The sequence below is a fragment of the Castor canadensis genome, chromosome 4 (assembly GCF_047511655.1).
Source record: "Castor canadensis chromosome 4, mCasCan1.hap1v2, whole genome shotgun sequence".
Lineage (NCBI taxonomy): Eukaryota > Metazoa > Chordata > Mammalia > Rodentia > Castoridae > Castor > Castor canadensis.
The window spans coordinates 43,259,096-43,273,373 of NC_133389.1; the positions used below are offsets into that span (position 1 = coordinate 43,259,096).

Consider the following 14,278-nt stretch of genomic DNA (forward strand, 5'->3'; position numbering starts at 1 on the left):
TGACTTGACTTGACATTTTGGTGAGTTTGTCTTCAGGATATCATAAATTTCCTGTACCATATACAAACAACAATGAGCAGAACACAAATAGACCAAGACCAGTTATGCTGGTCTTTCTTCTATAAGGATTACTTGCTAGGACCCTTTTCTCTGTATGCGTCCCCACCATGTGAGATCCAAAAGGGTCTCAGCCACACAAGCGAATGATTCTGTGCTATCTTCTCGAATCACAATGGGCAGCAAAGTGTGCAAGTCCCTGAAACATTTCGGAGATCTCCTGCCCACAAAAGCATCGGCTATTTGCTCAGGATCTTCCTGCTCAGTTTATCACTCACTCTGGCAATCGGATTCCTCTTGGAGTTGTCTTCTCCTTCTCGACAGGCTGCAGCAAACTTGATCCACTCCCGTTTTTGTCTCCTGACTGTTTGCCACGTTGTAGTGCCATTTTCAATGTCTAATTCTTTTACCTTAAGCAAAAATAATTCGTATTTCTTATAGTGTTAGAACACTTTTATTTAGCACAGACATTTATTTAATATTGTAAGGTGCTTCCAGAAAAAAAATTAGTGTTGAATTTGATGAACAAAGGAAGTTTTTACTAAATCACAACTCTGCATGGAAATAACTTGCCAACCCCTGACTGCTACTTCTTTGGAATGATCTCATTTCTAATTATTGGATTCTAGTGAAACAAGTTTTATTAGCTATATGTAGTGCTTACAATGTTCTACACTGCATAATGTAGTGTGGTTTTCTTTATTCCATCTATCTTCCTTACCTTTCTCACCCTCCCTTGAGTTCTGGCCTGACTTTACTGTCCTCAGAATTTAAAGATTGCCAGTGCTCTGTGTGAGTGCAAAATGAAAGTTGTGTCCACCTACAAGAGAAAGGGATGTTTCTCTTCTGTTGATAAGGACATCCAAATATGTTATTCAGAAATTAGAAGAATAGTATTAACTTAATTGACAGCATTGGTAAATAATCCTATGGACACCTCCGTAGCTCTATGTTGTATATTTGTTTATCTGCTTGCTATAGTTTGTCCACTTGAAGTTTTATATTGCTATTGTTGGTGGATGCTTAAGAATTTTATATTACTGAAGAGTTTAGAAATGCTATTGCATGCATAAACACATTTGTACACAGGCATAAAACATACATATGTGTATATCTATTTTTGGAAGTCATAATGTCCTTATTGAGGCACAGGTGACTGTGTATTTATTTAAGCTAAGGCTTTATTTAATTGCCACTTTTGAGGATGCATATATTCCACATGAATGATGTTTATTCTTTCAAGAACCAAAGCCTTTACATCCCCCCCCCATTTTAATACAACTACCTGAAATGACCACATATTTCCAATTTTGCCAAAATTATTTAGAAAAGTAATTTTATTTTGGGATTTGAGATGATCATAATGAAAATTTATCTACCATAGTAAAATTAAACTCCACAAGATATAAGACAGTAGATTTATTTCCTGAGTCCCATTCTAAAAGGAATTGGATTCTCTGTTGGTTTATTGAATTGCACTTACCTATTTTAAAAATTTTTGCATCTTTTCATGATTCATAGACTATGAATTATCTTTTTGGTTGATATGTTTAAAGTGTTTCTTTGCTTGTTTTGCTTTCATATAAGTTGGGCAGCATTAAATAAGCTACTAGCATAGTTTGATAAGTAGGAGTTATTAAGACACTGACCCATCTCAAATCATGCCAGAAAAGCATAGAAATCTCAGGCCATGGGTTTGACCATTGCTGTTTTACTTTGGCAGAGTTTTTTTTCTCTTAATCTGGATAATTATGGTTTCAAATATTCTAATTTTTAATATAGTATGCATTTTAAAATCCAATTTTCATTTTAATGTTACATATAGAAAATAATTTTGATATACATTACCTCGACAATAAATTCACTGTTTACTTCCAGTACCACCTGTTAAGAAAGGCACAGTATTAACACAAATTTGCATAATTTACAGAAAGCAGTGTCCTAAAAGCATTGATGATATTCTTTTATTAATTCATTTCTTAAATATACATATGATTCATAATACAAAATAAATATGAGTAATAGAAAGCAAGTAACACAGACTTTTGCCTTCAAAAGGTTTTTAAACTCTTAGAGAAGACAAAAGCACAACTACAACAAGGCAGGTGAGGACATGTGCTGCAAGAGAGGCACAGGTGGTCTCAGTGGAAGGGTAGAGCATATAGCTCCAGTTATCAAAGTGGATTTAGGGTCGGTCTTACAGGGGACAAGATTTGAAAAAACTGCAGGATGAAGCTGTTTTGATGAGAGAAAGTGATGAGGAAAAACTTTTCAGTCAGAGTAAAACAAGAATATAAAGGCATTATATTTCAGGGGACGCGACAGAAATGGTAAGGATCATTGGCGGGAAGGTAGAGGCACCATGCAGACAAGGTTTGGAATGTCACTTCAAGAGCAGAGTGTGAAGTGCTTTTACAGCAGGCTGAGGAATTTGTATTTAATTGGGTAGAGACTGGGAGTGACAAAAACATTGTCTTTAAAATATATCCTTGATAGGAAGGGAAGATTACAAGGGAAAGCAGATGAAGGCAAGACACTTAGGAATTTTTTAGCAATTGCTTAGGTAAGACACAGAATGAGAACTGTGGTGTTCCAGTGACACTGGGGCAGGGGGAGGATGGAGATATTACCAAAGAACTGAGGCCTAACAGACTGAGGGACATAAGAGAAAGAAGAGTCAGATCATTTAGGGTTGCATTTCTTAGAAAATGGAGGTACAGAAACAGAAAATTACAGAAAACAAAACATTATTCTATAGAAGATCATGGAATTATAGAAACAGAAAATTCTGTAGGAGAATTTCACTACAAGGAGATGTGGACTTAAATTTTCTCTACTCATTCTTTTGATATATTTCTATTATTTGTAATAAATACAGAATTTTAAAAAGTGGAATTTTTCCAAATGGTTTTTTGAAGTTGAAAATAAAATAGTTTAAGAATATAAATGAAGTCAGAAGAAAACAGAAGCTTGTGGGAAATGCTTACTCCTGTGCAAGGAACAGAAGGGAGAAGTCTAAAAGCAAAAGGCTTTCTCCGATAGACTAAGAGAATAGTCTATCCAACTCTGTGGGTACAGAGAAGATCCTTAACTAGGGTGAGAGGGATGAGAAGTGTGGAGGGTTGGGAAAGAAGCAGAGTTTAGAGAGAAGAGATTGGATCAGAAGGCAGAGATGAAATATCCAGAAGGAGGCAGAATGGGTGTAGTACAGTGCTAAGAAGTTAGACAAAGAAGGAATATTTAATATTTGATGGTTTATTGGTTGTAGCAAAGTCAAGAAGAATAGGAACTGGGAAGAGATTGGAATCTTAAAGTAGAAGGTTTTTCTTTACTTTTCCAAGTGGCGTATATCCGATTTCAGGAGTCAAGGAATGAACTATTGAGAAAGTAGAAACACATTTTCAGTAAGTGAGCAGATAAAAGAAGTCTAAGAGGTTTGATGGAATTTGAGGGCTTAATTATATCAAGGCATATATTTTAGGTAGGGAAAACATGACCAAAAGCATAATCTATAGGGAGAAGAGAAGGGTTTTGTAGAGAAAGAGTGATAGAAGGGAAGGGAGAAAAAGAGGGGGAGGAGGAAGAAATCAAGAAATATATGCTATGTATATGATATTCATGTAAAGTGAATGTATGTGTCATATAAAAAAATCATCTAAAAACCAACAGAGGGATACAATGAAGACAGAAAACCATTGTGCAGTGTCATTGGAAAACGTTTTGCACATCCCTATTCCATAATCTTGTGAAGTTGTGGTGAACATGTGTGGGAAAGGCTAGAGGAGACTGCATTGCAGAAGACAACAGGAGTCAGAGGTAGGCATACTCAGTACTCCTGAGTTAGGAAACACTTGAGCTAAGAAGTTAGAAACAGAAATTAAATTCTTATTCTATAGGTGATGGGGAGTGTGTGGACCAGTTGGAATAAAGAAGAAAGAATAGGATGCTAGTTCTTCTGATTTGGGCCTTCTCTAGTAGAACTTGAGAGACTACGCATGGGGGAGGAGGCCAGGAGAGGGGATTATCCCAGGGTTGGGGATGGTTATCATACACAGTGAGACCCAGGAAGATAGATGATAAGGCACTCTTGTGAATTCCAGCTAGTTAGGAAACAGAGTGAAACCAGGAGCTTCTGTGAAATGAGAGGCTAGAGACAGGTGGAATGGACCCAGAGAAGATCCTGCAGGTGAGAGAGGTGCAGGAGGGGGCAGAGAGTACGGTGGGTTTCTTATGTCAGATGAATCCAGAAGGGCAATCACAGAGATTAGAAGTTAGAGATTAGAGATTAGAAATTAGGGCATTGAGTCTCCTCTTAATTCACTTTCTTCTCATTATAACTTCATTAGACATTAGTAAAACATTAGAACTGGGCATGAAGATGAGCATTTAATAGAAGACATTATTCTTCAGTTACTTAGAATGTGTTTTTTTAAATAATAAAGTGACTTTTGGAGGGTTAGATTTTTATTGTTAGAAAAGCAGATGATTCTGGAAGGTCTAATAAAAAATTCACACAGAATCTCACTACTACAAGATTGGCAAGTTTTTTTCAGATGTTTTCTTTGCAAACACATACATATAGAATTTGTAATATATTTTGAACAGAAGAAACTAACCATAATTTAGTAATTTTCCTTTTGCACTCAATGATTATTTTGGAAAAGATCCATGTCAATGAATCCATAAAGACATATATTCTGGTGGTTGCCTTTTGTATCACATTAGTAGCTGTTTTTCCTGTCTGGTCACTGGAGTTCTAGGATGACTGAGAACTGATACGTTGTGCAGTTAGTGCTGCTGACTGCACTCTGACTTTGAGAGGCATCTCCTTCAGTAGGAGGGAAGATGAGTCTTGCTGATGCCAGGTTGGGGAGTTCAGCATGTGAGATCATTACTACGACTCTTCCTGTCTCACCTTCAGCTCCACACTTGTTTCTTCTTTTCTCATTCTCTCTCTCTCCTCTTTGATATTCTTTTCTACTTGCTTCCTGTCTCAGGCTTGACAGAACCACAGTAGTATCATTGTGTTGCTTCTTCCATCCAAGCAGATGCAGAGCCTCAGAGCTATAATCAACCCAATAATCTACTTTTAACTCGAAAGTAGTGAGAGTGAATCCTAGCTGGGTTCTGTTCATAATTCAAGCAGAGATGTGGTAGGTAATTTTCACTCTGTAGTGGAATATATTCCTACCCTGGCTTCTGCCTGCTTACAACAAGCTTGGAAGGTTAATACTGTACCTATGCAATGTTAAAACAGCAACCGAGAATGGACCCAAACCACCAATCTACTGATTTATTTATTTGTTTGTTTTTTGTCTTTTCTTTTTTGGTGTTGGACTTGAACCCATGGCCTCAGGCAAGCACTCTACCACTGAGCTACATCCTGGCCTTTTTTCACTTATTTATTCAACACCCAAAACTTTTTTTTTGGAATCACCTAGTATTATTTTAGCAATTTATTCCGATACTGTTTGAAATTTGGTTTCATTTAATTGTGTCCCTGGTCCTGAGTAAATACTGATGTTTACTAATATTACTCCTAATAATATCTTGCACATATCTTCAAAAGCTTTTGCTCACGAAACCATAAGAATTTTTCAAAAAAGGATGTGCTTCCTCAAATCTTTCTATAGTGACTGACAGCTAAACCTTTTCATCATAAGATCAAAAGGTTGCTAAGGATGACATTGAAAAATATTATATTATAAATACTATTAATGTTGATATTTTAGGATTGGAGGTATGGCTCAAGCAGTAGAGTGCCTTCTTCTAAGTGAGAAACCCTGAGCTCAAACCCTAGCACCACAAAAATGTTGCTATTTTAAAATAGAACTGTTACATCACTTTTAAATGTAGCAAATGGAATCTAAACACCATTGTTACTTGATGTCTAGTGTCATCCATTTTAAAAAAATGATGACTAAGTGCTTCAAAAGTTGAAATTTATTTTGCTCTTATTTTTCTTTTGCTCTGATATCTTACTTCCATTGATGAACCCATGGATTGAATTAGCTTTACAATTATAATGAAAAGCACAATTGCACACAAACAACATGCAAATATGGAAATTTTGATGCAATATAATTAATAAAAAGTAAAATCTGATAGAAATATCTTGCAAAGAGATGGAGTTTAAAAATTAATTTATGAATAAATATCACTTATTATTTAGAGTTTAACAAGTTTCATTATCAAGTCTTTTGTTTTCTGACTTACTGAGAGAACTTGTTCACCTTAATAGTATATAATATTGGAGAATTTTTTCCTGAGGAGTCATTAAGTTCTTTAAACTTATTTCCAACTATATGGCTTAACTATACAAAGTTATCTATTGTTAAAATGATTTTTAAATGACTTATTAGTTGATAACTCAATTAGGCTCTTTTAATTTTGCTGAAAACAATGAAAAAAAGACCAAACAATCCACAATTTGCCAAAGGATTTGCCACTGGTAAAAGGTGTGAATGTTTTTTATAATGGGGATTTGGGAGAGGAGAATCAGCTTGATACTTCAGGTTCAGGGGCAGGCTCAGATAAATAGACTTAAGGAAAGAACACACACACACACACACACACACACACACACACACAGAAGCTGAGAATCCAGAAAATAATTCCTTTAAAATGATGTGTGCACTTATACCCTTGAAGCAAAGTATGCACCTCAATAGAAGACTATTGTTGTAATAGCAATTAAGTTGTTACCACGTTTGTTAAATCTGTATATACTTAAAGTTGAATAATTTATATTCTACAGTGTATGTTTAGCAATGTGGTTTGGAGATGAATTCCTTTGATTTGGAGATGGAAGAAACTGAGTATGAGTCTTTGTCTTCATCCTTTATCACCAGAGTGACTTTGTAGCTCCTCTTATATACAAAAGTACTACTTAATCCTTTTTAAAGAATGGAAATTTGCTACATCAGCCAGATTTAGTTCAAAGAGATAAAGAATTTGTTTTAACTTGCTCTTTTCCTTTGTATAGGGACCAGCTCAACTGAAGACTAGTAACAGTCCAAGGTAGCCCTTTAAATCTTTAAATGTAACCTCTCTCACATTCTTTTTTTGTCTCTGATTTTTTTCCCCTTAGGTCAGGAATGTTGCAATGCTAGATCTTAGGGTAGGGTTCTTATTCAGCAGGACTTATCTTGTGACTGATGGAGGCCTGTGTGATACACTTCTGCTATCCCTGCTCCTCCATCAGTCCATTTTATGATGAAGGTAACAATGACCAAGCCCTCCAATTCCTGTGACTTATATGCAGGTCTCCCTGAAGGAACTTGGCTGCTATTACTCTCAGGCCCTCAAATCACAAACTCCATCAGGAGGATCCTCACTTTGTAGAGAACACTTGTGAATGGGTGTTTTGGAAGAAACACAAAATGATATCACCTTCCTCAATTGTACCCAGTAGCATGGATGCATGAATCTCAAAGAATATTTATGGGCTCTTGATACCTGGAGAAATCCTTTGCTGTGAAAGTCATCTCTTCAGAGCGTATGTGGGCCAGACACTATTCTGTGATGTGGCTTGGCCTGAAAGGCTGGCTAAAAGTCACCCACGCAGAATGAGCTGGCTGAACCAGTTGCCACACTGGTAGAATACTAAAAAAGAGAGTTAGAGGTACCTGCTGTTGAGGGAGCAAAACAACCTGGAAAAATGTTCCCTAAATGTCGCACAGGTTGTATGGATCTGGCTAATTGTCTTTTCTTTTTCTCTGTTATCTTTATAATAAATTGCATTAGTGGAAGGAATATGAACAGGGTTTTTTCAATCAATACAAAAGAGTAAGAAAATAAATATTTGTGTCTGTACTAATTCATGAGCACACAGTGAAGAGTAAGACATAGTTTCTGCTTAGAAAAGATTACCTACTAAAAGAGAGGGGCAAGACAGTAAAAGAAAAGAAAAAAGAACTGGAAGGTATTTAACTTTGTAAGAGAAGCATGTAGAAAGTTCAGCATGGGCCCAATGGGTAAAGGGAATCAATTCTAGCACAGCTGAAAGAGTTTTGGTTTTGTGGTATTGAATTCAAATTTAAACTGTCCTTGTTATAATTTATCTGACTCATTTCTCCCTCAGCATTTTTTTTAATTCCAAAACTTTTTCAGAGTTTTTGGAATATGTTGAAATAACTTTGTTAACTGTATTGTAAAAATGCAGTACAATGGCAGCCCTTATCCCAGATAACCACCTTCTGTTTGTCTCAGTTTAAAAACATTCAAGCTTATTTGGAAAGCTGTTAATCACATTAAAGTTACCTATCAACATATAGGTAAGAAATAGGACTAGTGACTTGATAAGAAACAGAAGTTAAAAAGTAAACCCATTCATTCATTGAAGAAGTTTCATTTGACAGTTGATGTTTTTTTGCATGCAAGACAAATTCTGACTGGTATGGTATGTACAATTCCAAGGGGAAATAATGTAATATACAATATTATATTGCCGTGTAGCTTTTAGCAAATCATGGAAATTTTTCTGGGCCTTGTTTTCTCTTTCAATACTTGGTCGTAGAGAATCTGATGTTTAAAAGAGATATGTGGAATCTAAGTCATTTCCTGGACTCATTGCAATATTTGAATACATAGTATTCTCTTAATACTGAATGTATTTAAAGTAGTAGCCACTGAACAGAGCTATTTTTCATCTTTATGACTTACCTTTTTGAAGTCAGTTTTGAAATGATTTGCACACACCTAGAACCAACTTATTAATAAGCAGTTCTCTCCTGAATAATGCTTATAAAATTATTGAGTAAAGCAGTAGCCATCTTCCTAGGAATATAGTAGAGATGCCAAGTTCAAGCCTAATTATACCACTTTTGTTTATAATTGAAGGTATATCAAGTAATGGCACTTTAGTTTGTGAGCCATGTAATTTTCTGTGTAGAAAGGAAGGGCAAACATTTCTCATGCAAGTAATACCTGAGGGATTCACTCTAGTCTGTCTTGTAACACACCCTGTCATCAGACCTGGTTTCCATGAATGAGGAATGTCAACTGCCATCCCACTTGGGAAAAGGAAGGAAATGTCACTGCAGCTCAATCAACGGTTTCATTGCTCTTTGAGGAATTCCTCCCTGGGTACTGAAGCAGGAGGTACTTAGGACCCAGAACGTCTCAAAAAGTAGAAGTATCTTTTAAAAAGAAAAAGCATCCTAGAGTCTAAAGAGATATGAAATATTTCTAGGGAAGAATTTTTATCCTGAAACTCTTTAGGTAGATATTGCTTAAAAACTATTCAAAAGCTATAGGGTATGTTATATAAGATATAGCATACAGGATATCTGTTGGAATATAAAACTTCTTTTTAGGTGAAATTACTACCATTTACTCTTCAGGAATTTGAAGGCAAAAATATAAATTTATGGGCTGCAGAGTGGCTCAAATGGTATAGTGCCTGCCTAGCAAGTATGAGGCCTTCAGTTAAAGCCCCAGTTCCACCAAAAAAATAAATAAATAAAAAAGAAAAAAGGTAAATTTGTCCACTTGGTTTATAATAATATAATATAATTAATGTAACATAATGCAATATAATGTAATACAATGCAATGTAATATATAATATAACATGAAATAATGTTTTATATATTTAATTCCTTAGCCACTTATACCAACAACAACAAAAAATAATAGAGACAAGATTTGCTTCCATATAACCTTTTTTTGTTATGAGGCCATCAGTAGTTTCTAAAATAACTGCTGAGACAATCATTTAATGCTATCTAGGATATGCTGTCTTAGTATTAAAAAAAAACAATGTGTTTTTCCTTCCATCATTATATTTCTAGAACCTTGCCTGTCAAAATTAAAAAAAAAAACAATTTCTGTGCCATATACAAAATAATGTAGTTTTGTGTGAGAACTAAACTGATGAAGCTAGGTTAGTTTTAAATATGTTTTTGAATTTTGATGCCTGTTTTCAACTTATAATGAGATAATATCTATGTGATTAACCACCTACGCTTTTTACTTTCCAAACACCAGGACATTTAATTGGAGTGTTTACATCTCACATGTAGCATGAACGGTCACTGTATTTGGACAAACATTTTTATCTGATCAATGGCTGTCTTTTATGATCTTACTAACTTGATAAAATACAGGCTTTATTCAAGTAATAACTGTTCAGCCTCCAGTAATTCCTTTCCAATAAAATTTATACAACTCGTAACCTAAACCTTTAGATTCTCTAGGCAAATTTGTGAAAATAATGTTCAGAAGCCAGACGTGATCTTCTACTGCTTAAGTATTCAATAGTAATAGAGAATTGTAGAGTTTCCATAGTGAGAGAAACTTGGTGACATCATGTCCGACCCTGCATTCTCCATGGAGTGCAGTAAAGCTCTGAGGAGTTGAGTGCTATAGTCAAAGTCATACTGTCACTTTAAAGGGGTGCTGTGACTCAAACCTGTGACATCTAAGTCTCGGTTCAGTGTTGATTGTACCACCCCTCCCCATCCAGTTAATAGCAGAAAAACACGTGAATATCCTTAGGAAGAAAATGCCAAAGGACTCTTGTGATAAAATGAAACACCCTGTTGAAACCTGGAGTTTTGGGTACCTTTTATTGGTTAAGTCAGTCAAAACCTTGTTTAAAGTACTTGTTGAGGTTGAGATGCGGCTGACACATAACACCCGTAAGTCTCTGAGAAGTCACCACACCCTCATTAGTGTAAGATGAAATGATGCTCCAGAGAATCTTTGATTTAGTGAAGAAGGGGCAAAGTTCAAGTGTAGGAAATTAAAGACAAGTGGGAATGCCTGTTTTCCTATAGCACTATAATATCACATTGATTCTCTTTAAGTATGTCTTACATTTTTCTCAATCTTGAAATACGCTAGAAGTCTCTACTTCCCAGTTCCAGACATTTATTAATTAAAATCTTGAGGGGTCTATTAGAAATGTATAAGAACGTACATGTTTCATAATAACCACAAATACATCAATATCAAAACCCACTAAGATTACTAAGGGAAATAAACTAATGCTACCAAGAAGAGACCCTTAGAATCTAAAATATAATACTCTTTTGAAATCAAGGAGAAGAATTAATTCTTCAATTAAGTGATTTTGTCATAAAACATGCCTGAGCAGAAAGCAATAGAAGGCAAAATTTAGTGCTTAGAAGTTGCTTCTAAAATCTTGACATGAGATGTTTTCCTTGCATTACACCAAAGCCCGTTCTGAGTGAAAGCATGGAGGTAACAATAGCTATACACCAACACCTTACTACTTCTATTAAAGACAGAGGCAGATTCTTGACTTTCCCTTTAATAACTTTTTCATTTAGTAAATTAACAATGATCATTATAACATGGAATTGCACTTCTATCTGGTGTTTTCTAGTTTTAAAATGATTTTCAAAGATGATCTTGTTTAGTAATTTGTCTCCTAAACTAAGAGAATGGAATATTCCACTTCTGTTCTCACGTTCTTTTCCAAGCTTGGGCTCTGTGCCTTTTGGCAGTGTTGGGCACCTGCATTACTTCTGAAGTTCATAGAAACTAAACTTCAGAAGAAAAGACTCACTGTGCAACGATATGTTCCCATTTCCTCCAGCCCTGGCTGCCCTGTCTCTTAGAACTGATGTTCTTATGAGTTGGGATAATGTCACTTGCCTGATAATAGCATGGGAATCATTTTCCAAACTTATGTCGTTGTACCCCTGTGGTCATTCGTGGGAGACTGAGGTGTATCCAAGTATGGAATAGTTACCTTAATTTGCTTTGAAGAAAATGTACAATTTCCTTTCTTTAGCTTTCTCGTTTTAATATATTTTCATTGGTTTGTTCTATTATTTGATTAGCAATGGACTTAAATCTAATTTAATCTAAACTAGCTTAATCTATTCTTTAAATAAACTTTTCTAATTGAAGAGGCAATAGTTTGGTGAATTGACCAACCTGACCTTTGTTCTGGATATGGAATTACAAGCTACTGCCTTACCTCTCCCAAGGGTAGGGTACTCACTATGCATGGTGCCTATCTGGGAGGCACTCCACTTCTTGGCCACCCCAGGATTAGAGGAAAGCAATATAATATCCAAAATGTCATGCTTAATTTAAAGAAATAATCATTTAAATGGTTCCTTTTTGGTCTATAGGAATGCTCTCATTATATGACTTAAAAACTTCATATTGAATGCAACAGAATTTTGACACAGCTGATAACCCCCCTTGTACTTTAAAAGAGACTTACAGGGAAATAACTTTTTAAAACTTTTTCAAACCTCATTTGTACTTGGAATTTTTGCAGCAATCTATCTGATTTAAGTGTAAGTAAAAAATAATGGAAAAAGAAATTTACTTCCAATTATAAATTTTAGAATTTTCCTGGCATTTGATCTGAATTAGATTGAAGCCACTGAAATCTAACTCAACTAGATTCCACTCTGCTTTTCTATGTCATTCAGTCCCTTGGGGGGTCAAGAGTCCTTTCAAATCAACAGAGGATGAACTCCCAGATCTCTCTTTACAAAAAGGAAATTAAAGCTGGAACAAATCTCATGTAGAAAGCCCAAGAGTGGGCAAAAGATGGAAGACCTCTAAGTTGCATATCCTTTCCAGGTCTTTAAGTTCTACTTACCATTAAGATGATCAAAAGGCAAATGTTTCTGAAAAGAAGCCAATCCATCCCTATGGGTTTCTCTTGCACACGAACTCCAGTGAGATTCAATTTTAGTCCAGGTCTTTTGGGTCTAGAATTATGCTCTTCAGCAGGATGTGCTTCGAGATGCCCTTTTAGAAAGGCATGCGTGATAACTCTGGTGCTCTCTGGGCAGAGGGATAAAGATATTCTAAAATGACTCTGTTTCCCCACCCCAAACTCCTGGGCTTGTCTGGAAGGCTGGCATTGTTTGGGCTCTGGTAAGAACTTAGACACACCTTGATTCTTATTGCAATGAAACCCTTTGTTGGACACCAAAGAAAAATCTTATAGAGCGAGGACAAGATTTACAGGGAAGATACCCAATGAATAATAAATTACTCACAACATGAAAAATAATTAAAATGCTAGGGCCTATCATCATGCTGAATAAAATTAGAAGGCTGCTTCTGACTGCCAACGTTGTAAAAGCAAAATTACATATACAGACTACACATACACACATGTCCACTATAGAATAAATTTCAAGGAATGACACTTTTAGCAGAGGGTGCTATGTAAAGGCACCAGGCCTAAAACATGGCACAGAGAGACAGAAAGACAGGGTAACAAAACGTTCCTCTCTTGATTCAGGTGATTCCTGCTTCCCTCTTTAAAAAGTCCTGTGGTTGAACTGCACTCTACATTTTAAAGATGTTTTGGAATTACACAGTTAAAATGAATAAACTCTGATTTAACCAGTACTACCATGTTTGTTTCTAAAATTTGGCACTTTTCTCCTGATTATATAATCAAACTTTAGATAATATTTATAGAACTGTTTTAAAGTAAAAATCATATAGTTTCCTCACTTCTCCTAGAATTTACATTGATTAAAACAGTAGACAAGCTGTGTGAGGAACACCTTTTAAAAAATCCAAGTGTCTACTAAGGAGAAGTTGAAGTTTGAAACCTGAGAATTTAAGAAACAACAAAAACCGGAGAAGCTTCTGGATGGTTTCTCATTTTCCTTCTTAATTTTCTCTCTTCCCCTTTATTACTTTGGCTTTTGAATAGGATAGAGTCTCATGAAAAAAAAATTGCAGGTTCACAGCAACATCAACAGACATAAAAAGAAAATGCAGTTAAATGTTCTCTAATTGCTAATCCATGTTGGCTGGAGAAATTCAAAGGGACGATGCGTCTTCACCCTTCACTGTAATTCAGAAACAAGGCAGACTCTGACAGTGGAATGTGTGCTAAACAGAGCTTAGTCTCTAGAGGAACTTAGCTTAGCATTTTTGGGGAGCATAGGGAAGAGGGTAGGCAATTAGATGGCTGGCATAGTATCCCAAAATGAAGACAAATGAATTATATGTTGGAGGTATTTATAAGAAAGAGAAAAGGAAATTATATTGAAGCAATGGGAAAGAATGAATTGTTACAAAGAGATGGCATTTGAAGTGATCTGCCTAAGCGAAACCTTAAATTTGGGAATGTCTCCTAATTAAAAATATACATAAAGTGAGCTGATAAAGCTTATGTTTGATATCAGCTTTTGAAGTGCTTCTTTAAATAGTTCCAAGGTTAGTTGAAGGTGGATGCTACTAAGAAGGAATCTTAAAGAAAG

General features: G+C 35.5%; 1 protein-coding gene across 1 annotated transcript in view; it reads right to left on the bottom strand.

Moving 5' to 3' along the window:
* The window catches only part of Dsg4 (desmoglein 4), a 45,769-nt gene extending 32,801 nt beyond the window's left edge, over window positions 1-12,968 (bottom strand). The window contains exons 1-3 of the mRNA XM_020153683.2: window positions 12,649-12,968; window positions 1,906-1,941; window positions 336-467 (exon numbers count right to left, since the gene is read on the bottom strand). Of these exons, the coding sequence (XP_020009272.2) occupies window positions 336-467; window positions 1,906-1,941; window positions 12,649-12,696 (216 nt within the window). The 5' untranslated portion in view covers window positions 12,697-12,968. The remainder of the gene's footprint in view (window positions 1-335; window positions 468-1,905; window positions 1,942-12,648) is intronic.
* Window positions 12,969-14,278: the final 1,310 nt, after the last annotated feature.